Here is a 22,728-nt window from a genome sequence, read left to right as displayed (position 1 = left end):
GTTACATTTGTGTGTGTGTGTATATATATATATATATATATATATATATATATCATTCTGTCCTGATGGCAGTAGGCTACCAGAAAAACGACTGGTTTATGGAAATGCTAGTAAATTGAGTTTACCACTCAATTTTACGAATTCTACCAGCACTGACCACTGGGGCAGTCATTTTGACGCTGGTTGCGTCGTGACGTCAGTCCCATAGAGGTTTGAGAGTGCGTTCAACGTCAACCGGTTCAAAGAGGAAGGAAGATGGCGGATAACAAAGGCGAAGGGGATACGGAGAACGGCACTGCCATGGAGGTAGTGGCACAGGGAGAAGACAGTGGATCCTCAACAGCTAAAGATACCGATAGCGTGATTGTTATAGAACCTGTATCAAAGGAAGAGGCGGACGGACCATCTCAAGATAATGTTTCCCAGGTGTCGACACCCACAGACACCAACGGGAGCAACGTTAACGCTAGCAGTGACGGAGGAGGTGGAGAAGGCAGCAGCAGGACTAGTCCAAATGGCAACTCCAGTTCTGTGTCCACAGTACCACCAGCTTCTGGTGAAAACACCGGGAATTCGCCCGCAGTTTCAACAGAAACGTCGCCCTCTCCATCAGCCAACGCTAACGTTACAGCTGCAGCCACCCCTGCAGCCCCGTTAAACCTACTGGATACGTGCGCTGTGTGTAAACAAAGTCTACAGAATCGAGACTGTGAACCCAAACTCTTACCATGTCTGCATTCGTTTTGTTTAAAATGTATTCCTCAACCCGACAGACAAATTACGGTTCCAGTGAACGGACCACATGGACAGGACACACACATTGGTGAGTAAAATATCCCGATAGGAATGATCTGTATCGGAGTGGTTCTGAGGAGAATTCTCCAGAAATTGGCAGCTTTCTCAGGCTAACCTTGAACAGTTACCCATCTAGTTAAGAACCTTAACGTTAGCTGGTTAGTCAGCCCACCACGGCCATCCTGGAACAACCAACATGATTCGTTTTATTAGTGGGAAGCTGCTTACTACGTAGTTGATACCTGCCCGCGCTACGAACCGTACAGCTAGCAATATGGATCTAGAAACTAGCTGATTGGTTAACTAGCGTGCTTGCAGTCTAGCCATTAGGCAGGCTTGGCAGGTGTTGATGGGTTGAAAAGTCAAGTTAGTTGTCAGGCTACTTTTTTCTTACGCTTTACATTCTAAACATTGATTGCTGCCTTACCCGTTGTAAGCTATGGCGTGGCTAAGTGTGTGGTGGTAACATCATTTGCTTTAATGAACTGTCAGAAATGTTACCTGTCCGTCACGAGTTTGGTTACGTTTGGCTAATGGTGGCTAATTTAGTTAGCAGAGTGGCAGCAATGTGTGATAAGGTAATCAATGTCAGGTATCGCTTACGAAAGACACTAACACGTGTGCTATTTGGGTTTAGATATTTTAATTTTAACTTTAACAGTTAACGTCTTGCCTGGAATAAGTTGTCATCATGTACAGTAAACGATGCGAAATATGGCATCATTAGCAGTCGGTCAGTCTTGCATTGTTTTTCACATCAGTTAGCCATGAGTCTTCAATGACAATTCGAATGTTGAACTCGTGAATTCTTAAACAGACCCGTGGTTTCTTTCCTCCCCCCTTTTTCCCCTTTGCCTACCCTTTGCCCACCTTTTGCCCATACTCACGCTTAATGAGATCCTTCACAACCCCACTGGCTTTGCTATGCAATATGCACAAGACAGATGTGGAGAACATGAACAGAAGGGGAAAAATAACCCTCCCTTTTCTCATAATCATAGATGAATATTATGTTAAAGGTATTTTGTATATATTAGATATGATTTTAGCAATTTTGAGGAAATATCTGATTATACCTGCTTGCTACCTCAATATTTTAAGTGAGTTGCACCAACAAGGATTATGTTTTTACCTCCACCAAAGTTTACAGCTAGTTTAATCAAGTTACTGCCATGTTTAATGTACATCATCATTGTTATCATTATTTTAATCGTTGATGACAGATTCCTGTCGGTACCTTCTTGAAAATTCCTCATCAGGAAGCTTAAAGGGTTGAGATGACTTCTTATTTTCCTTCGTGCAATTCAGTTTTCTTCAAGCCATTTAGTATATTCAGCTATTTCAGAAATGTAAACCATCTCAGCAGCAGGTTTAAAATGAATCTCTAGCTGAAATTTAAATTTGAGTTTAAAGCTGTTGAGCAGCAGGATTAAAATAAATTCAGGTTTATGTGAACATTTAGTGAGGCGTCACTAGCCACATTTACATGGTCAGTTTTTTTGTAATTGTGATTAAACTGTTCCGATTGAAAAATATGTGCGGTCTGTTTACATGGGGTACATGTTGCATGTTGCTCTCAAGTGCTTTAGAATCATTGATCGGAATAGACCGGTTCCAGGTCCCTATCAACTGTGCTGACCAAAGCTTACCATGTCATTAGGTAGTTGTCCACTCTGCTCCACTATTTGAGTTATGATTAGTTTATTTCCAATATGGATAGATGAGACTGCCCCAAATTTGATTGGATTAAGTCAATCTGTCTTGACATTTGACTTTTATTGCATCCAGCATGTCATTCCAATATTGGGTTTCGGGTTGGCACTCTAGCACACATGGACTACATTGAATTAGTAGACAACAATACTGTGCAGTTATAACGCAGCCCTCAAATAATTTCTGTGCACCATTATGTGTTAACTAGGCTATATTAAATTGGAGATTATAAAGCCCTGGTAAATGAGGACACATCTGTGACCACCCCCTTTGTCGTGCTCCATGGGAGATGTAGTTTACATGATGGCTTGTATTGTTGCTAGGCCTACGCGTCATTGAAAAATGATGGACTGATTTAGGCTTTCTCCCAATACTGGTACCAATACCTGGGCTGTGGGTATTGGCAAATGAGTAGAAGCTATATAACTCATTGTTGTAGAAATCATAACATTCTTCTCACTCTCTCTTTGCTTTAGCTCCACTCTTGCTGGTTCTGGTTGCATAAAGCAGGCAGGGATACATGTAAATATAGAATGGAGCTGAATAGTTTTCCCACCTTTCACTGATCCAACAAGATTGTTGTTGTTGTTGTTGTTATTGACATTGACATTAGGTAATCCTCATTAGTCATTACTGATATCCATTTTTGTACTGATAGTAAGCTTAAGTAATGGTGCAAAATATTTCTATCAGCAAATATTATGGTAGATGTTAAAACATTAGACCTAATGAAAAGGTTAGTGAATGCATTTGATGCTATGCTTTAGGGGTGGGAATTGGCAAAAAAAAAAAGATTCGATACTATTGCGATATTTGGGCCACAATTCGATAATATTGCGATTCTTAACATATTGCGATACACCAAGTATTGCAATTCGATTTTGCGATATATTGCTATTCATGTCTCTCATATTATTCTAAGTCATTACAAAAAATTAGGAAAATAACACTGTTCAACTCACTTTGCAATGGCATGGTGCATGTCAAGGTCCTTACTATTCACTTTTTGTTGAAAACCAAAATACACCCACCTTTTTTTGATGTGAAAGAAGTGTCGAGTGTCGTGTATAACAGGTTGTGATTGTGAAGCCATTTTCATTTATTATTGCTGTTGAATGCACAATGAAACACCACAACACGTGCCCCTCTTATAAGCGTAATAAGCTAATTTAATGTGATCAGAGTAAACCCTGAGTAAACTCGACTCAAATAAAAGCAAAATGGATAATTCAATTATATAATTAAGTATTGCGATACTTTGAGCTACAAGTATCGATTTAATTGTGTGCACAAAATATCGCGATACTGAACAGAATCGATTTTTTCCCCCACCACTACTATGCTTACCTCGATGGTAAAGGCCTGCCGCCTGTGTGATTTGGATGTGGCATCCCATACTGCTGGCTAGGTTTATATCTCAGGTGAATAGATAAACACCAAGCATTGCAGCTCATGCTATACACCAGAGAGATTTAAGGCATCCTGCACAGTGTGGATGTGCTGTGCTCACAGACAAAACAAAATAATGATAACATTTCTGCTGTGTGTATTTGAAGATGACCAGCAATTTACTCTCTTTGTGTACTCCTTTTTCAGATGTGCTCAGTCATAGCTTTAATTGAACGAGTGGCCCAGACCTAGCCTGCATCTACAGGCTTTGAATGCATAGCCAACGTATTCTTGCACCTGTGGTTAGTTAGACTAAAGGGTGTGAAACCATCACTCAGCATTGCCCAAAACTGACATGAAAATATGCTGCTTGTAAATCGGAAGTATTTCCGACTTGTTTTCCCAAGTATCCCATTCGTGACTTTTTTTCAAAGGTTGGTTTAGATTAATTTGCCCCTGAGTTTACAAGTACGAACTCTGACTCTGCTTGACACTCAGTCTTGATTTCTGAGTTGGTCTGTAACACAGATTGAGTGCTGATGCCATCAGTACCATGTGTGCTCATTATAGCCTAACTGGGCTCAAAATCTAGAAATGTAATATCATGAGATTTTTTCACCAACATATCTCTTTCCGTGTGTGATGGAGATTCTAGTTCTGGTCCCAATCTTACTTAAGCAGATTAGGAGCCAAATCAATTATTAGTGCAATATTTTGTTATGCCTTGTTTCTTCACAATTCTCTATTGTAGAATAGGGGTGTAAAGATTAACCGATACGTATCGGTAATCATTCGGAACGTTCAAAATGCGAGTGCATCGGTAGGCAAACCCCTGGATCGGTTTAAATGTACTATGCATCGATTGATAAATGACGAATTGGAAAACTAACGTTACAAATTAAAAGCATGTCTTCTGACTAAATGACAACACCCGAAAGGTTCCTGATTTGTCCATATTGTCCTAAATAAAAACAGGTCTGCATTTTAAAGGGACACATTAAAGCTCTTTCTGACTGCGTGCACAGCATCAGTCTGCTGGGTGCATCTTCCTCAACTATATGGTGCTTGACACAGCAGTTGGAAACTCCACTGCCAGGCCCATATCATTCAGTGTGTTCTTGGGAAGCTTTACCACACTCTGCCTGCTGAGTGCAGAGATAGCTGTGATCACAGCTGCCAGTAAAATGAGGGCTAACTGTTTCCACTGATAGCGAGAGTGAGTGACAGGTTGCATGGAAATGAAGTCCATGCAAAGCAGAAATAAAAGAAATCAAGTTGTGCCCCGTAGGCATAAATCTTATGCAGGCTCAGAGTTTGCCCACACTGTTATTGCTTCTTTTTTTGTTACTTGTTTGTTCATAATGAAGTTTTGCATTGCAATTTGAAAAACACTGCTAGGTTTCTCACTGATGGTGTAGGCTAATTTATAAGTAATTATGAACATCTTTTCATAATATAGCTAATGCATGATGCAGGGAAAGTTATTACTTTTCCGCAAATGTATCAATGTGTAGATTACAATACTGGAGGCTAGGTTGTGGCTTGGAAGCTGAAGGTTAACTTGCTAAAAGTGGACAGGGTTTGAGGGAAAAATGCCACCCAGGGTATGATAAGATCAGTGCTCGGTGAATATGCCAATAAACATGTTAAGGCAACAGGTCCATATGTAAACAGAGCACCTGCTCAGAAACATTAACCTGATACGGTGAAATTTGAAGATGGCAACACTCAAACCCAGATCTTTCCCGGGCTGTTCTATGGTGTCATGCAGTCGTGCAGAAATGTTATGAGCTATATCAAGTCTTATGCATGGGACTCGAGGTCTATTGCGCTCAATTATCATAGTTGCACATGAAGCGTAATACCAGTTATCTTTGAAGATGATGACTGGTAAAAAAATTACGCAATTGCATAATGACATGACTCCTGTTGCTCATTCAGAATGAAGCGCTTCACCTCTTATAATAGATACTAGTGCAGTGCTCTTGTCAGATGTGAGGCTGTCCTTTATCTACCTCCCTGGCATACTAGAGACGTCTGAAGTCAGCCAGCTTCCTAAGAAAAGTACATGTTTGATCAATCTGCAATTGATTGAGTGTGGATGTCCATGTGAGGTCTGCTCAAACAGATGATACAGTAAGTCCAATATGCTGTATTGGTCAGGCACTGTAATCGAGTGCCTTTGATATATATTTCAGCACTGTCTTGACCATATGACTTACTGGGATATTTTATGCATTGTTACTTTATTACATTTTTGCAGTGAAGCGCTTTGGGTACCCACTAGAGCGTCTACATAATTGTTTTGTTGCCTTTATGTTGGCATGAGGCTGTATTATTTTGTTAAAAAAAAATGGTAGGCTGCATCAACGTCTGGTCCGGCCAAATAAGCTACATGGTGTTGTCCTACAATTGCATACCACTGGAGAAGAAGATTGCCCTGATCTTGACTATGTCACGGTGATCTTGTAAGAGGGCCATGAACTTCAGTCCACCCTGAGCCCTGACTGCATGCATGGGGGGGAAAGTATGCTGCAACTTCCGACACCACTTCTGCGTTTTCTATATTGTGTCTCTCAGATGTCCGTTAAGTTTTTGGTCAGTGCTCTTACTCACTGCATAAGTATACATTACTGCTATTATTGGTCGTAAAACAGAGACAGAAGGGGAAGACACCACTTTGTTTTGATGTCAAATTCTTGTCAAATTCCTCGATGACCACCTGAGAATCACTGTTGGAAAGCTTTGCATGTCACTGAAAAGATAGCCCACCATTTAAGCCAAGGTGTACTCGTAAGATCCCTTATGAGACCAGTGGCTGACCTTCTCTCCTCTCCTCTGACTGATGAGAGGGACCTGAGATACTGCCACCGCTGCAGTTAAGCCATGTCGCATCAGCTGCATGGAGGTGATCCACTGAGACTGAGTCCGATGCTTGTGTTTGTGTCTGTGGGTCCGTCAGGTCGAAAGGCTCATGTGAGCTCTGTAAAAGCACTCTGGGAATTAATGGTTCTCATTTTGCAACTCATGCGGGCTCCGTTAAGTGTTTTATGATTTGCTGTGCTTCATAATAATGCAGTCTTGGGACTGACTGAGGGGTTTGTGTGGGGGGAGCAGGGGGGGGGGGGTCTGTCAGAAGTTTTTCATTAGGAGTGGGCTGGCTCAGTGCAGGAAGAAAAGTGTGTTGGTGAAGGAAAGAGGGAGTGACAGATGGAGCACAGTGTGTGTGTGAGTGACAAAGTGTGTGTGCATGATAAGAAGTGAAGAGTGAATGAGTGAGAGAGTGAGTTGGATAGCTTGTGTATATAACCAGAGATGGTGAGAGAGAGAGAGAGAGAGAGAGTGTGTGTGTGCGTGTGTGTGTGTGTACTGAAATGCCACAACACTGGATGACACAGCTGCACTGCATTGCACTCACACAGCCCAGGGCCAGCCACAACACTCCCTCTCCAGCTGCTCTCGCGGCCAATCAGCGGGCGCCTGGTGCAGCTGGGGGCTGAGAGGAACCGGCTGTGAGCAGCTGAAGCCAGTGCAGGCCGGCTCAAACTGGATTGCACCGGTTCCTGCAGCAGCCAGTGAGGCGCCAGCCTGTGATGAATTGATGATCTGTCCGGGAGATTAGCGGGTGTGGAAGTGTGAGGGTGTTGGGGGTGTGGTAGGGGGAGGGTAGTGTGTGTGGCTGGGGGGCTTGGGGGAGGGGGAATGTGTGTGTGTTTGTGAAGGGTGAATGCATTAATATCTGAATTTTTCCAGTTTTTTTTCAGAACTGAATACACTGTTCATGAGCTCCCTGTCCCTATGCTCACAAATGCTACTCATTACAATGCAGAAGAATGCAGTGACCCCTAGAAAACCACTGTAGCCGTAGCCATGCCTGACGATTAATTTGCTGATCATTATCTCGATTAATGGATTAGTTGTTTGATTGATAAAATGTCTGAAAATTGTGAAAAAATGTGGATCCGTTTTCTACTGTATTTTCAAATGCCCAGTTTTGTCCCCGCACCAAATACATTTATCCCGTTTAGGAGTAATGCTGCGTTCACTTGCTATGGAAAATATTATATTTTCCATTTGTGATCTGGTATTTACCAGTGTGTTGTGTTCAAGTGCTTTTGGTGTCGTACTGTTGGGAAATGAGTAAATTGCTTGACCGCTCATTACTAGAAGACTCCTATTTACTGCTAGCTAGCATCGCTCTGGGTAGGTAACACCAAAGCAGTATTTTTAAAACTGACACTGAGTGTTAACGTATTACATTACAATTATCAATGACCCAATATTGTATAGACTACAAGAACTATCCGCTAACAGTAGCAAAAAACATTTAGTAGTGCACAATGCTACCATTCACGACTATTTTGAAAAGGTCCAAGGTTATCTCATCTCGGTAACTTGTGCATCTAAATATTCTACGAGTTGCCCAGTGGAAAATACCACATGAGGCGGTGTTCATGTGCATTTTTCACGTCGGCTTTTAGTATTTACCATACTTACCATGGCATGTGAACACACCCTTAGTACAGCTGAAAATACTGATGTGTCAGAAGGTACAATCAGATATATATTTTTAATGTATTATTTTCAAAATAGCACAAGACAATTAATCGATTATCACAATAGTTGGCGATTAATTTAATAGTCAACAACTAATCGATTAATCGCTTAAGCACTGCAGCCCTAATCAAATGTATTTCCTATGAGGAGATTGTCTCTAGAATTGAACAAGATGCAGTGTGTGCACGGGCCCAGCCTATGTTGTGTGAGCTGTTAGCAGAGGTCACACCACACTGTATGTTTTCCCATTTGAACATCCTTTCAAAAATGTTTGTTGTTGTGAGATGTAGGCCTTGGCTAGATTGCCTCTGTGAGCTAGCATCTCCCTATACAAATTGGTTCTCTTTGCCGGTGATTCCAACGGCAAACTGTGTTTGAATATGAGAAGATAGGCCTATGTGTTTGAGCACACAACGTTTTTCCAACAGAGTCTGAAAAGGAGCATGTTCAGTCTGTGTGTTGAACACAGACTGAACATTTTAGTATCTCAGACCAAAATGTTCATTTTCTTCCTTATGACTTTTGTTTGTGAACAATTCATTTTAGAGTGCTTTACTGAAATGATAACAATGATATGAAGGCTGAAATGCAACACTGTCTGTAAAATATAGGTCAAGCGATGGGATTTGTTCTGATATCCCTAATTTTTAAAATACTTGGCTTGTAGGCCTACTCGTTGGTTTGTCTAAGACTTTATCCAGGTCTTTGATAATCCTTGATAATCTGGCCATTAGCCTTTATGACCTAAATCTGAATGTATGATGTATGTTTATGTAGTTGGTTGCAGTCTTGTTTCTTATTTTAAACTAGGACTGACCCTCATAACAATAACTGAAGTATAACCAAACACAATGTATTAACCAGGCCTTGGACCCTGTACTCTTTTTAAGAAATGCTTATGTAGAAATAATAGCGGGGAGGTCTGGTGAGACAATTGATTGATGAAGTTTGTTCTGTTTGTTTTTGTCCCCACCTGCAGTGAATGTGATGCGATGTGCAGTGTGCCACCAGGAATACAAACAGATAGACATTGTTGATAACTACTTTGTCAAGGATACCTCCGAAGCCTCTAACACATCAGTCGAAAACTCGATGCAGGTAAACAAACATGCTTCTGTGTCTGTCTGTCTGTCTGTCCGTCCTTCTGTTTGTATCTTGCCCGTGACCTCTCAACATGTTTTGTCATGGTAGAACCATTATGAGCTTAAACATTTAACTTTAATTGTTCAAACAAGGATGTTTGCACTAACAGCCTTTTCCACAGGCTTTGGTGGTCTAGGTATAGGTTGTTCCTGTTCGGTTGTTTGGTTTGTAGTGAATGATTCCGGCTCTTGTCTGTATGATCTTTGACTTATGTGAATGGCGAACCGATGGATCTTCTCATGTTCACATTCTCTAGCCTAATTGTTGGCTGTCTCTCAGTTCCATATGTTTCTTTATCCCAGATGTCAACGCAACAACCTTTTGCACCCTGATAAAAGCGCCACTTGGCTGCCACAGATATTGTAATTAAATTATGTCCGATCAAAACATATACTTCAGACTGAATTATCTGCCTTTCCTTACAGTTCTTAAAACTCTTTTAGTCCTCTCAGTGGAGTGATCAGCCAAAAAAATCACGTTGTCATTCGAATATGGTTATTCAGTTTGCGGCTGTCTCATATTGAGAAAGTGAGTGAGTAATGTGTTGGATAGTCGCTGTTGCAATGACAAATGTGATGTGTGAAAACAGCCAATAGCTGGTGTCGCTTCAGTGTGATCGTATCCGGTTCTCACAAAATCAGAGTAGCACTAGCTCCCAGCAAAATTTTTAGGTGGAACAAAATGCAATTATAGTCAGGCTGTGTGTTGTTTCTCAGGTGCATTCCATAAGTGTGAGCAGGTCCTATATTTACACGGTTGACTGCTGGGCCTGCCATCCTCTCACCAGGCTTTGTGAGCACAGGTGCACTCTGGATGCCCGGGTTTTGCAGCTGGGTACTATGTAGCCAGGGCATTAGTTTCTATTTCCATTTTGTTTTTAGCACACAAAGGAGAAAATTAACTATGCAACACCAAATCTTTGAGGAGAAAATCGGGAGTCTTGCTTTTTTTTTGCCTGGTATGCGCTTCTTCACTAAACCTTTAATAGAATGATGCTTGATATGTTGTTACTATATCTACACTAACAAGACATTTAAGGCTATGGATTATGAAGTGTGGATGGATTGTAATGTTATGTAGAAGAATGTATTAAAATAGCCAGACTTTCAGTAGTTATTAGTAAACAGTAGTTATTGCACCTCTCAAACCTTTAAGAATCTGAGACTTTCGTAAGCACGCATGCTGGAGTAGCCTAACTTGTCCCCTGCCTGTTATCAGCAGCACAGGAATGCATATGAGTCTGAAATGGATAGTTGCAGAGCCTGAAAACGAGTAGGTGTGTCTAAGGGAGATTCTGGAAAGCAGCAGCGATACTGGAGCACGTGCAGGCAGCACCATACCGCCCTGGTCATGATCATGCTACTGAATACATTACTTTGCACAGAATCACTTTAATAGCAGACTTTGCACCTTTTGTTTTTTTTTTTGGCTGGGAACAGCAGTCTTGTGTCTGCAGTTTGACCACATGTTAGAATAGGCTACCATGTCATAGTGAATGTCCCAGCCTCATAGAAATGTTCACAGTGCACTGAAATGAAAGGAGCTAGCTCACAGTAGGATAATGGTACATGTTTGGGTACTTTAAAGGGGAGATTTGAAAGTGCTTTGTCCCCTATTCCTCTAGGTGTGCACGAGTTGTGAGGACGACGCAAGTGCGGTGGGCTTCTGCGTAGAATGTGGAGAGTGGCTTTGCAAGACCTGCATAGAGGCGCACCAGAGGGTCAAGTTCACCAAGGACCACAAGATACGCAAAAAAGAAGACCTGACCACTGGTAGGATACTCACACCACACCAATGTATGAGTGAATGAATGACGTCATGAGATATTCAGTGTATGTCTGTATACTATCAGTTCTCTATCAGCAGTATGTATGTGCACATTTCTTTTGCCTGATGGTGGAGATGTAGGTGGTGCTGGTAGTGGTGCTGATGGTGCTGGTCTGTCTTGGCACTTCAGCTGTAGACCCCAAGTGCTTGTTGCCATAGCAACTGCAGAGACCGTTCAGATGCAGTCAGTGTGTCTTTCTGCTACTGTATTCGCGAAGCTGAACTTGTCCATATGCTATGCTTGTTCTCTCTCTCTCTCTCTCTCTCTCTCTCTCTCCCCCTCTCCCTCTCCCCCTCTCCCCCTCTCTTTCTCTCTCCCACTCTCTCACTCCTTCTCTCTCTTGATTGAGCTTGACTGCGTCGAGCGCACGAATGCTGCTGATTAGGCCAGTCGGTTCTCTGACTAGGTCAGGTCTGGAAGTGGGAACAATCACCCTTCCCCCCCCAGCAGGCGATCGTTGAGAGCTGGCCTGCCAATCCCTCCCACTGGCCAGCTGAAAGCCCTCCAGTGTGTGGGCCCGAGCGGGGCAGCTGGCCAGTCAGGAGTGGATGTGTGGCTGCTCGGTGGGACTGTTCATGTGTGACGGGGGGTGCGCACTGAGAGTGCCCGCTGAATCACGGCAGCACCAGAGAGTTGCCGTGTGTTTCAGTTTATGGAGAAATATAACGATTTTGCGACACCTGTATGTGTTTCTTCTGTCTCTCCTTGTATTGCCTGTTCTCTTTTTTCACACCTTGTATGCCTGATTTTTCTCCCCCTCTCCTTCTCTACACACACACACACTCTCTCTCTTTCTCACACACACACACACACACACACACACCTTTCTTTCTCTCACCTCTCTTTCATCCACTCTCCTTCCCTCTGTCACACCTCTGATCTCACCCCCCCTCCCTTTTCTCTCTTTCTCTTCCCTCGCTCACAGAGGCAGTGGGGCCGTCGGGCCAGCGACCAGTCTTCTGTCCTGTGCACAAACAGGAAGCGCTGAAGCTCTTCTGCGAGACGTGTGACACACTAACCTGCCGAGACTGTCAGCTACTAGAACACAAAGAGCACAGGTCAGTAGCGCTTTGAAGCTCTAGAACACAAAGAGCACAGGTCAGTACTGCTTTGAAGCTCTAGAACACAAAGAGCACAGGTCAGTACTGCTTTGAAGCTCTAGAACACAAAGAGCACAGGTCAGTACTGCTTTGAAGCTCTAGAACACAAAGAGCACAGGTCAGTACCGCTTTAAAGATCTAGAACACGAAAAGCACATGTCAGTACTGCTTTGAATCTTCTGAATCACAAAATGGCACAACTAACTTGTATTGCACTGAAGATGGTAGAAAATGAAGAGTGCTTCAGCAAAATGGTATGAGTGAGAGTGGCTGTTATCATCATGGCGGAGTGATTGCCAGCTACACATCCAAAGGGTCCTGAGATTGGCAGAGCAGAAATAGCACAGGTCAGTGCTGTGCTTAAGCTTCAAGAACACAAAGAACACAGTTCTTCTGTTAGAACATAAAGAACCTGAGTAATTCATAGACCTGTGCTCACACACTATTTCATCATGCCTACACAAACACACACACACACACTTCCCCCTCCCCCAACCACCTCACACACATAGGTACCCTTCCATCTTCCTCACACAATACTGAGTAATTATTAGCCCTCCAATTTTGTTTTTTGACCTTCAACTCCCATACTTTCTGCCTTTTTGAGTCACGTGAGAAGTTGTGCAACTGTTTTCCTGTTTTCCTCCTCCCAGTCTTGTGCTGCAGTCACATGCACAACAGTTTTTCATTTTCAAAATAAATAATTGTATTTTTTAGTGATTCAGATATGTTTCCTCTGTTCACTGTACTATGTCAATGGGGATCTGCTGAATGTTGGGATGAAACATGAAACACGTGACCACCTGGGAACCAATCGCTAACAGGATAGCTCAGAACATTTGATTCCCTAGTTGTCGCAACACTCTTTACTCTTTACTCTTTACACACAGGTACAGACCCCCACCCCCCCAACACACACACACACCATTTCATTATCCTCCATTTCATCATCACCCTTCCAAGCATCCCATCACCCCCCCCCCCCCCCCCACACACACACACACCATTTCATCATCCCCCATTTCATCATCACTCTCCCACACACCCCATTACTCCACCCGACACACACACACACACACACACACACACCATGCCAACCCCTGGGCCTGGGCTGCCTCTTAAGCACAAGGAATTTCATTACTTATAATTTGTGTTATGAAGACATGACAATATTAAACGACTTGAACTTGAGATTGCCTATAGAACACAGCTGGTGCTTATAGTAATAAGTAATGGTAACATTGACCGTCCCGTTTGTGAAGGCAAGGTTTGGCTGCCTGGTACCTCTCATGAGTAAGGCAAACACACGTAGGTATAAAAACAAAAAAAGAGATTACTGGAGTGCACAAATGTTAGATTATTTTATTTAGGGTGTGTATACCATAAATGCCCTTGCCATGTGTGCACCATAACTAAAATCATTCACCGATTGGTGAACTCTAGTGGCCATCTTTTATGTAATGAGAAAATATGGTGGGAAAAAAGTTGTTTGTACATGATTGCATAAGGGATAATGGGTGACACTGCGTTCTGAAAGATAATGCACATTCATGGTGGTAAGAGAGCTATTATGCAAGGCAAAGTTTGCAACACTATTGCAACATGACATGAAAAATGTTTATTTGCAGCCAAAATAACTGAAACTAATTCATAGGTGTGCACATTTCTTTCCGACTAGATGCACTGCATAGCGCTACAAAATATATAAGTCTTGTAAGTCTTCTCCGCGAAAAGAAATCACGCTTCTCAATTTGTCTCCATCCTCTACTCATTTTATACCGGGGAAAGGGGTCATCTTCCTGGCTGCCCTGGTTCAGGTAGTGGTCACGGTTCAGCAGCACTCATGATAGTGGACGTTCTAAAGACATCGCATGCATCGCAGTAGGAAATTCAACCAAGCTGTGGTATAGAAGCTGAATAACCCTCTCCATGCAGTTTTGGTTTGCCATGTCCTTACTTCAGTTCTTTGTGGATGATTTCACACGTTACAGTTTTTGACTGTTGATGCCCTAACAGGAAGTGTGGCGAGATCATGACCAGAGGGTGCCCAGTTTTGTGTCCAGTCACCACATTTTGCCCCGGTTTTGATTGGTCAAGTCACTCTGACCACAGGTCATTGCTGATAGTGGAGTGTATTTGGCCTCTATAGCGTTGTCTGCAGTTATCTGATGTGTCTGTGTGTACCCTCTTTTAGGTACCAGTTCTTAGACGAAGCCTTTCAAAACCAGAAGGGCATCATTGAGACCTTTATGGCAAAACTCCAGGAGAAGAGGAACTTTGTCCATTTCTCTGCCAGTCAGGTGCAAAGCAGGTATGAGATAATTTTGTTTGTCTGTCATGGCCAATTCACACCAAAGATAAGCGACAAGATGAAACCGGTTTGAATTAAACATTGCATGTTGTTACCAGATGTTGCAAGCCGTTGCAATGGATATATCAGGTCAGATCACATTTGCAAGGTTTTAGAACAGCATTTGTGACGTGGTCACTCCAGCAAAGTTGTTGGGTCAGAGTTTTTGCCATAGACAGGCAGAGAAATACGAACTTAGTTTTTAAGAAGACCGTTGTCTACACAACATCACCATCATGCCACAAAAACAAACAGGTAAGTTACAAAAACAAACACTGGTCAGCTAGCTAGTTCATATCCGGCAACAACGAGTGGAATAACAAAGGCGTCGTTATGGAAATGTTGGTGCTGTTTGTGTTGTTGCACTGGTTTTAATTCCATGTGTGCCACATCAAGTTGCTGGTTTATAGACTGTTACAGCTCAGCTTGTTGAGAATCTTTGGTGTAAATTGGCCTTTACTGAAATTGCACTATTCTATTCTGGATTGCAGCTGATAGTGGTGCCTAGCAACAAACATAACCATGTGTTTACTTCACTGTGAACTACAGTAGATCTGATTTCTTTCTTTCTCCCTCTCTCTCCCCTCTCTCCCTCCGCAGACTTAAAGAGGTTACGGAGACGCACAAGAAGGTGGAACATGAGATTAAGATCGCAGTGTTCACCCTCATCAATGAGATTAATAAGAAGGGAAAGTCTCTGCTCCAGCAGCTGGAGGTGAGTAGGTCGGAGCTGGTCCGTACTGTGTGGAGCAGAGATGGATCCATTTTCTAATCGTGTTGCTGATGAAATAAAACAGAGTATGTGATCTCATGGGAAAATTGAGATTTAAAATATAAAAAAAAAGAGAGAGAGACATATTACACCCTCTGAAGGCTGCGCTCTGACGTAATTGTGCTATTTGTTAAAGTGGGGCGTTCTGCCTCTACATAGAATTTCATCTTGCAATATTTAACAAATAACCCCTTTTTGATGGAAAATTTGATTTTTTTCCCAAAAAGAAATACAAGGAATTATTTAGGTGGTTAAAGTTTCATGATTTGTGTTAAGTAGAACCCGTCCTGAGATACTTCAAAGACCTTAATAAGGATTAATGGCAGTATGTCAGTACAAACTCCCATCACTCGTGCGTTTTGTGAAAGAAAGAGTGATCCCAGTTTAAAAATGTAGTAGTCTGCAGAGGCATTCTGGTTCCAAGTAACTGGTTAGTAGGCGTTCCTCCAGGCCCTGCTTTGATGTTCCATCCTTGGGCAAATTCTGTGTTGCTGACTAGACATTCTGTCTAAACCTCTGCCCTTTTCTTTCTTTCTTTCTTTCTTTCTTTGTTTGTATCCTTCTTTTTCTTCCCCTCTCTCTCTCTCTCTCACTCTCTCTCTCTCTCCCTCCCCTCCCTCCCCCTTCTCTGTCTCCCAGAGTGTGACGAAGGAGCGCAGTATCCGGCTGCTCAGCCAGCAGAAGGACATCAGCAGTCTTGGTCAGCAGATCCTCCACGTGCTCAACTTCACGCAGTGGGCGCTCACCAATGGCAGCAGCACGGCGCTGCTCTACAGCAAGAGGCTGGTAAGAATACTCACATGGGCCCGGCAGGATGGACTCCTCCGTGGCCGTCTCTTATTAACCAGCTGCTGGTGGTCAAACCACATGATGCCATATCAGTGGCTCGAAGTCAGTTTTACCACAGAAAAATATAAGTGAATTTGAGTAATTTAATCTTCTTCCTCTTTTTCTTCTTCTTCTTCTTCTTCTTTTTCTTCTTATTGTTATTATAAGAAGAAGAAATATCATGAACATTGCGAGTCAGTGCTTATTCGGCAAAGTCCCAACATTAGCTTGTTAACTCGTTAACCCTGAATGATGAGGGATATGATGCGGTCCATTTTGTCCATTACAGATCACCTTCCAGCTGCGGTACATTCTGAAGGCCCGCCTGGACCCGGCGCCTCAGGCCAATGGCGCTGTGCGTTTCTTCTGCGACCCCACCTTCTGGGCCAAGAATGTGGTCAACCTTGGTACGTGCGCGCATACGAGCTGTACTTTTACATAGGCAAGGCAAGGCGATTTATTTGTATAGCACAATTCATACATAGGTGCACTTCAAAGTGCCTCACCGAGATATACACAAATATATAGTCACTCAGTCAAAACATAATGGTCATAAATCCAGTCGTAAAATAATTAAAAGATAATAAAACATAAAACAAGATAGGGCTGCAATAATTAAAAGATAATAAATCATGAAATAAGTTGGGGCTGCATAGGGCTGCAAATGATGACCACTGATAGTTCATTAATCTGTTGATCATTTTCTTGATTAATCGATTAGTTGTTTGATTGATAAAATGTCAGAAAATGGTGAAGAATATGTCGATCAGTGTTTCCCCAAGCCCGTATGTCTTCATATGCCTTGTTTTGTCAACACACCAAATATATTTCGTTTACTGTCACAGGGGACTAGGTGAAGCAGAGCGTTGAATTGGCAATCTGAGAATTTTGAAGTACTTTCCTTAAAAATGACACAAACTAATCAATTTATTGCCAAGATATTTTATTAGCTAATTTAGTAGCTGACAACTAATCGGTTGATGGAGTGATGGCTGCAACCCTGCATGCATACCTCCTGACGGTGATGCGTGCTTTTGAACAGCATGTTTTAATCCAGTCATTGCACCTATAACCCAGGCATTACCCTGAAGGGATAATCAACATGACAACCACAACCAGCATAGTGGTTAACCATAGATTACACAATTTTCATATGGCTGTTTAACTGCCCGATGGCTTCAGATAAAGCATTGATGATTCGTTGTAGCCAGTACAGTCTGGATTGTGTGGTTTACAGAGATGTCATGCAATGTTACACGGTCCTTTTTAACATCTTGGACAAAAACAATGTCTCCTTCCTTACAATGGTGTGTGTTTGTTTGTGTTTTTGCTCTGTTTTTTTCTTGAAATCCATGGTGATCCACCAACCTGATAGGCCTTTAAATACCTCGAGTGGCATTTGTTAGACAAATGTATATTCAAATGGCCTCAAAGTTTCCTGAGACTCCTGAAGTTTCCTGAAACCTGGCATCCCATGTTTTACCTTTATACTCGCAGCAGATTGAATAAAGAAAGGGAATGAGTATTCTTATGATCAATGGAGTTCCTGTAGCTTGACGGAACTGCACTGTGGTTGCGATCTTGTGCTGAATACAACGTCCTGTTTGCATTTCGTATTTGAAGGCTTCATTTGAGTAGGTTTACTGGTACTGTGGTATGTTGTGGTAGATCGTGGTTTTATACAAGTCAGGCCTGGTCGAACCATTTATTCATTTCTAATTGGACGTGAGACATCTTCTGAGTCATCAGGAGTGGCAGTAGCCTAGAACATCCCCACTCCGGCATTTTGGAGGATGGACAAATCAAAATAAACCAGAAAACCTCATTTTGTATCTTTAGACTAAATAAGTTGGTAATGGAACTGTTGTATTAAAGCAATATGACATGGGTGGGAGTGGTGTTGGTAAAGGATATTGGCACAGCTGTAATTACCTTCGACACTCAACATTTGGCCTCATACATATAGCTTAATTGAAGTCCATGGTTATAACACTCCATGGTTATAACAAATGACATATACAGTAACACTGTGCTGTGGTTCATACACAATGCGGCTATTACACAGGAAAATAATGTACCCAAATGCTCTATCAAAACAATTTCAACATAGCCTGGTTCATCTTGAATGTCCTGCACCAACGAAGCTCTTGCTTTGCTCTTCAGGCAACCTGGTGATTGAGAAGGTGCCTCCGGCGCCGCACCCGCCCAACATGATGAGTCAGATGGCACCGGGCCACAACCACCACGGCAAGTACCCGGGCCAGATCAACCTGGCCCAGCTGCGGCTGCAGCACATGCAGCAGCAGGCCGTCCTGGCCCAGAAGCAGCAGCACCAACAGCACCAACACCAACAGCAGCACCAGCAGCACCACCAGCAACACCAACACCAACAGCAGCAGCACCAGCAACACCAACAGCAGCAGCAGCATCAACAGCAGCTGCAGCAGCAGCAGCAGCAGCACCAGTTACAGCAGCAGCAGCAGCAGCAGCAGCAGCAGATCCAGCAGCAGCATCAGCAGCAGATCCAGCAGCAGATGCGCATCGCCTCGCAGCTGTCCCAGATGCCCCGGCAAGCAGGGCCAGGCATGGTCCAGCAGCAGGTAGCGTGGAGCAGCCAGAGTCCAGAGGTCTGAGTGCCCTTGCTATTGTATTGTGTGGTGTGTGTGTGGTGTGTGTGTGGTGTGTGTGTGGTGTGTGTGTGGTGTGTGTGTGGTGTGTGTGGTGTCTTAAGCTGCCTTAAGCTGCTGGGACCTTGAATTTCCCCTTGGGGATCAATAATGTATCTATCTATCTATCTAGCTGACGAGAGCTAGTGAGATGTATGGCTGATTGTGGATGAGCTGTGCTCCATTTGGAACAAAGAGGGTTTATGGAGGAGGGTTATGTCCGGCCCTTGGGCGGCCCATTGTGGTGGACAGTATTCCACCATGGACCCGTTGTACATTTGACCAGACATCTTTTAGAAATGCCCGTGCTATGGAATTTATTAACATAAAAAAAAAACATTGTGATCCAGTTGAATGTGGATGTTTTGGTTGATGATGAAACAAATGTTTAAATTGTTGTGTGATTCAGTGAATAGTATCTGATTATATTACCAGCAAGCAGTGTTTTTATGAGGTTGACAATTGCTACATCAGGGAGTACATGGTTATGAAGGGCAGAGAAATCTATCTAGGCAACAGCCTTTGCTGTAGATTCAAAGGATTTTGAGATATTATTTCAAAACTGTAAATAGGTGATTGAGCTTGTGCGGTGGGTGGTTGATGTGTTCGCAACAGCAACACTTACGTGCTCTTGAAACCTCAGTGTGCATGTTCGTATCTGTTTTGCACGCAGCCTTGAGTGAGCAGGAAGAATACCCAGCTGCAGCAGGGGAGCCATGGAGTTAGTAGCTTGAGTCTTTGTATGACTGCCTTCACAAGTGTGTGTGTGTGTGTAGGCAAAGTGTGTGTTTGGACAGTTGCAGTGGCTTGATTTTGCTGATGTAGTTGGACCGGTTATCAAGTGGCTAGCGTAAGTAGACAGGAAGCGTTCAGTTTTGAGTGGTCAGCTAGTCAGAGTGGCCAGGTTCTGTTGAGAGGTCGGTTTAAGTAGAGCTGTTGGGAGTGGCTGCTTTGAGTTGTGGTTAAGTGGAGGGGGGTGGAATATGGCTTATTATAGCCAGGGAAGAAGCAGCAGTGTATTGAGCTGCCCCTTGAGGCACAACTGGAGAGTATGTGCGCGGAGTTAGAATTAACTGGGTGTACCATCCAGTAATGTCCATCCATCAGTGCAGGTGGGGGTCATATCATGTGTACTGTATCAGGTTTGATGGGCGGTGTGGTGAAAATGGACCAGAGTAATACAGGATACATTGCAGTATTGCAGTTCCGATGTGGCATGAGGTTTCAGGTCTAGACCAGATGGTATCTGTCAGAAGAGCATCTGATGAAGAATGGTGCAAACTTGCCCAATGATGCTTTGTCATTGGGAAGCTGTGGCATTGCAGCTGTGTGTGAGTGTGTGTGAGAGCATCTTCAGTTTTGAGGAGACAACCAGCTCAGCTCTAGAGCAGCAGAGCGTTTGCATTATGCTTACGTTGTAGGGCAGCGCAGCTTTGGAAAGTGACTGATTGTGACTGACTGTGTGTGTGTGTGTGTGTTTCAGCCCCCCAGACTCATCAGTATGCAGAGGGGCGACGTAAACGGCAGCCCCCAACACATGTACCCACCCCATGCCCTGCGGATGCCCAGCGGGCAGGTGCGCATGTCCAGTGCCCAGCCGCGCCTCGGTGGCCAGCAGTACCCCATGATGCAGCCTCAGCTCCAGAGACAGGTCAGTCCCACATTCACCATTTTGGAGTAACTGTGAAATGAATCACAGCGCCACCTTGTGGGCTGGAGTGAGTGCCTCTGATGATAAACAATATGAACTACTCCATGTACTGTATTGTCAATGTGGCCATTGGTGATGCCAGGAGACATTAATGATAGCTTTACGGAATACTGTTGAATCCACCAGGCAAGAGGCAAACCCTTCAGTAGGAATGACTATAGTTGGAGGCGCTGTGGCACAACGGGCTACTACAGCACCCGTACCACATTCTGGTCCAAGTGCCTAAGGGGACTCGGGTTCGAGTCCGACCCCGCACATTTCCCGATCCAACGCATCTCTCCCACTTGCTTCCTGCCAGCCTCTTCACTGTCCAATATACTAAAGACAAAACATGTTAGCAGTTCACATACAGTGTTGGCCCTGGGAAAAGGAGAAGTTATCATTCTGTTGTGTAGAAATTGATGACTCCGTGTCCTTATGCCATCGTTTGCCAACCTTTGCAGGGTCCCCGTGGATCCTTAGAAAGTTTTGATTTCTTATATTTAATTTCTGATATTTAAGACCTTAACATGTCTGGAATTGTGTAAGGGCGGGCATTAAAGGTGACATAGAATGGAAAACATTTTTGTCTTGGTTTTGATGAATTAGGAGAGGTTGAATATAACCAAAGAGCTATCATGAACATGAGGCATGGTTGTGCTCTCCTTCACATGAAAACCTTGAAATAGCCACTAAAAACAGGCGAATTAGAACAAAGCCTACTTGTGATGTCAAATATAGCAAAGCCATCGAAGTTCAATTTGGGTTGCCAAAGAGGGCGCCATTTAGTCAAAAGGACCATTTCAATACCCAGCCTAAATATAAGGTTTGAACATAAAAATTACCCTGTAATTAGCTTATAAGTTCTGAGTGTGCCACGACACTTCTTATTTTAAATGTTACATACAAACAAACAAACAAACAAACAAACAACCGGCGCCAAAAAGTGAATATTTCAGCTGAACCCGTAAACATAATGAGAGGTGAAGGAAAAACGGGTGCATGTGTCACAGAAATGTCTAGAATATTAGAGGTGGCCATGCCACTGCAAGACTGCCCCGCCGTACATTGTGTACAGTCTATCTATGTATGAGCCTATGTAATTTGCATTTTCAGAGCAATCTTTATGTACTGATATGTAACCTAGGTGTTAAGTGGATTATATATATGTACGATGGGTGTTACAACAGAGATGTTGTGAATGATAGGGGTCGCCAACGTTTTGTGACATCAAAATAGGGTCACCTGCCAAAAGAGATGGGGGAACCCCTGCTTTATGGACCAATGAGAATCAGAGATAAGCATTGTGCACGTTACATGACCTCTATGTATCTCCTTTGACCTCGGCAGAGACGGTTTATAAAGAGAGACGATTCATATGAGGGTAAATTCTGGTTTCATTGTGACGCAACTGCCACTCCCATTTAGGAGACAAACGGGAGCATTTCTATGGTTGAAATAAACCTGTTATCAACGGCACCTGCTTCTGCTGCTTCTACACCATTCTAAACCGATTATCTCGTCACTGATCATGCCCCTTTAGGAGGCGGAAGTGGGTGCCATTTCATTCCATTGAAAAACCCCTTTATGATTCATCTTAGTAACTATACGATCTTTGACCTCGGTCTGTTTCCGGTGCAGCATTCTAATCCAGGGCACGCGGGGCCGTTTCCCGTGGCGTCGCTGCACAACGTGAGCGCCACCAGCCCCACCAGCCCCACCAGCGCCAGCATGGCCAACGCCCACGCGCACCGCGGACCCACCAGCCCCATGGTCAGCGCCATCGAGCTCATCCCCTCCGTCACCAACCCGGAGAACCTGCCGTGCGTGCCCGACATCCCGCCCATACAGGTAGGCCTGCCCGCACCTGCCCGTGCACACCTGCCTCAGCCTGGGC

General features: G+C 43.5%; 1 protein-coding gene across 5 annotated transcripts in view; it reads left to right on the top strand.

The window, feature by feature from the left end:
* Window positions 1-252: 252 nt before the first annotated feature.
* trim33 (tripartite motif containing 33) overlaps window positions 253-22,728 on the top strand; it is a 33,141-nt gene continuing 10,665 nt past the window's right edge. For 3 of the 5 annotated variants that reach the window (XM_062541446.1, XM_062541448.1, XM_062541445.1), the window contains exons 1-11: window positions 253-823; window positions 9,434-9,552; window positions 11,222-11,369; window positions 12,351-12,483; window positions 14,720-14,836; window positions 15,476-15,590; window positions 16,287-16,433; window positions 16,765-16,882; window positions 18,639-19,102; window positions 20,625-20,792; window positions 22,473-22,682. In XM_062541446.1, coding sequence (XP_062397430.1) covers window positions 256-823; window positions 9,434-9,552; window positions 11,222-11,369; window positions 12,351-12,483; window positions 14,720-14,836; window positions 15,476-15,590; window positions 16,287-16,433; window positions 16,765-16,882; window positions 18,639-19,102; window positions 20,625-20,792; window positions 22,473-22,682 — 2,307 coding nt within the window. In that variant the 5' untranslated portion in view covers window positions 253-255. The remainder of the gene's footprint in view (window positions 824-9,433; window positions 9,553-11,221; window positions 11,370-12,350; window positions 12,484-14,719; window positions 14,837-15,475; window positions 15,591-16,286; window positions 16,434-16,764; window positions 16,883-18,638; window positions 19,103-20,624; window positions 20,793-22,472; window positions 22,683-22,728) is intronic. The other 2 variants (XM_062541449.1, XM_062541447.1) reach the window with 1 other exon arrangement.

The sequence above is a fragment of the Sardina pilchardus genome, chromosome 7 (assembly GCF_963854185.1).
Source record: "Sardina pilchardus chromosome 7, fSarPil1.1, whole genome shotgun sequence".
Lineage (NCBI taxonomy): Eukaryota > Metazoa > Chordata > Actinopteri > Clupeiformes > Clupeidae > Sardina > Sardina pilchardus.
The sequence above is the reverse complement of the archived record's forward strand: the minus strand, read 5'-3'. Positions and strand labels throughout refer to the sequence as shown.